The sequence below is a fragment of the Berghia stephanieae genome, chromosome 13 (genome assembly GCF_034508935.2).
Source record: "Berghia stephanieae isolate SIO BIC M18660-M18661 chromosome 13, UCSD_Bste_1.3, whole genome shotgun sequence".
Lineage (NCBI taxonomy): Eukaryota > Metazoa > Mollusca > Gastropoda > Nudibranchia > Aeolidiidae > Berghia > Berghia stephanieae.
In genome coordinates, this window is record NC_088372.1 from 30,867,051 (window position 1) to 30,869,550 (window position 2,500).

Genomic DNA, 2,500 nt, shown 5'->3' on the forward strand with positions numbered 1-2,500 from the left:
GACAAATTATAAACAAAGTAGCAAAATTCTCGAGGATTGAGTGAGTAAGAAATAGGTTCTTTCAGTAAAAGTTCTTTAACACTGAATCTCCAATTGTGAATTGAGAGTTAAAACACACCAGTGTAAAATCAGAGAGGTCGCTTTGAAAAGACAAGAAGTTGGACTGAACATGTCTAGAGAAAAGAGCCTTCAAATAAAAAAAATAAAAAAATAACCCCTAGAAATTTGAGCTTTCATATAGCACAATATCCACTTAACATACTCAAAGCGCTTTTACAAAAAGTCCCTAGCTACCAGCAACACTTAACATGTAGGACAAGGCATGACCCGTGTAAGGCAATATTACACTTTTTTCCGACAGAAACAACATTGTTAATGGTCAGGTACTCATTTTACACCTGAGTAGGTTGAGAGATGAGAGAATGTGAGTAAAGAGCCTTTTCCAAGGACTCAACTATGCGCCGTTTAGAACAGGACTCGAACCCAGGACCTTCCGATCCGAAGGCGAGTGCCATACTGTTGAACCAGAAAGGCTTTAAATCACAAACCCCCGAAACAAGATAATTGTTTGAAGACCTAAAGATTCAAGGAGATAAGCTTAGGATGGATAGAAAAAAAAAAAAAAAAAAAAAAAAAAAGCCGGATTGGTAATAAGTCGCAAATCATAAATCAGACCTATCACTCAATTTTCAATATCCGATTAAGCTCGACATAATTCCAGAACAAGACACAATGGTCACAAACAAACAAACAAACAATAATAAAAACAAGCAAACAAATAAAACGCACGTCTGGTTGAAATGGCTCCTGGTCCGACGACAGCATTGTACATGGCGTTGGTTGTGCTGTGGTTCCCAACATTGTCGTCGATCTGTTTCTCGAGATTTCTGGGCGTGACCTCACATGACTGGGGTGTCTTGGGGACGAAGTCTGACTCCGCCACGATATTTTCTGCTTCTTGTTGTAACTGGCTAGCCCCTCTGGTCTCTGGGGAGGTTGAAAGGAACAAAATAATTTTTTTTAATTAAAAAAAAAACATTGACTGTAACTCCTCTAAGGTGTAATGTGGATAAATCACTAACTTCTCTCGAATGCAAAACATGTTTGAAACAATTTTTTAACTGATACTAAGCTGTTAGAAGTTGCTGACTGTAAATTATAGCAATAAACAAAAATGAATATTATAACAACAGCTTCAAAAACGAACGAAATAACAAACACGGAACGTTTAGGGCTCAAAACCCTTCTTCAGTCGATAACAAAAACTGGCTGAAGAAGGATTTTGAACCCAAAACATTCCATGTTTGGCAATTTGTTGGGATTTTTAGTTGTTGTTGCTGGGTTTTTTTTAAGCTGTTATATTCATTTTTTGCTTATTACTCTAAACAATTTTCTATTACATCATCCTAAACGTGCAAATTCATATATTTAAAACATATATTTATGTTTCCACCAAGCTCACTGTAGTTCAAAATGCTCCATTTTTATTAATAGAAGTCACATTGTTAAACATTGCTTTGTTACATATTATAATAAATTGCCTGTAAGGCGGGGAAAAGCATTCACTTTTATTGTTATCCATCCAGTTACTGACCCATTCAATGTCATGACATTTTTAGAAGATGAGACAAAGCGCGACTCAAATTCAAATGTCGATGCATTACCACATCATCATCATCATCATCATCATCATCATCATCATCATCATCATCATCATCATCATCATCATCATCCTCATCCTCATCACCATCATTCATCAATATCACCATCATCATTTCTGTTTATCATCTTCATCATCATCATCTTTCTATGTGTCTATGTCTTTTTTTTTTTACACTGTTATTTAAAATATAATTTTTACCTCCAAGGTCCTCTAAACCAGTTGGCAGCTTCTCTTTCCAGTTCAAGAAGTTTGCAAACTCCAAATAATTAATCAGGCCATCCTTGTCAACATCGCAATAATCCAGAACCTTCTCTATAATCTCTGTATCCACTGGCAGACGGTATTTGATGCACACATTACGCAAATTGGACATTGTGATCTTTCCTTTGCCCTCCTACAGAATAAACAAAGCGTGAAAGGGATACTGAATCAAAGCAGTCGAAATAATTCTATAATAATAACAGGTCTTTAACCCTTTCCTTACCAACCATAGGAAAATCGTCACATTTGTAACGATAAAACCAATAATTTCTCATTCTGATTTCAATTTTACATGAAAATTTTTTTTTTTTATCACTATAAAACCTTGAAACTGTGTGTAGGGCTCAATTTGCTTAGGTATATTACGTTTAGAATGTAATTGGCATGTTCCTGTTTGAGTAAGAAAAATCTACTTTTGTGTTAGGTGTGTTGGGGAAAATTCTGAAAATGGCCGGTAAGGAGAGGGTTAATGTCCAGAAATATATGTCAGTTTGTTATTCACATTACCTTACCTTACCCATTATAGTTATAGACAATGTATTCCTTAGGTTTGTGCAGAACGGTGATAGAGGGCAT

General features: G+C 35.6%; 1 protein-coding gene across 1 annotated transcript in view; it reads right to left on the reverse strand.

Moving 5' to 3' along the window:
- The window catches only part of LOC144958778 (EF-hand domain-containing family member B-like), a 21,246-nt gene that overhangs the window by 4,796 nt on the left and 13,950 nt on the right, over positions 1-2,500 (reverse strand). The window contains exons 8-9 of the mRNA XM_078890983.1: positions 1,862-2,057; positions 790-987 (exon numbers count right to left, since the gene is read on the reverse strand). Coding sequence (XP_078747109.1) covers positions 790-987; positions 1,862-2,057 — 394 coding nt within the window. The remainder of the gene's footprint in view (positions 1-789; positions 988-1,861; positions 2,058-2,500) is intronic.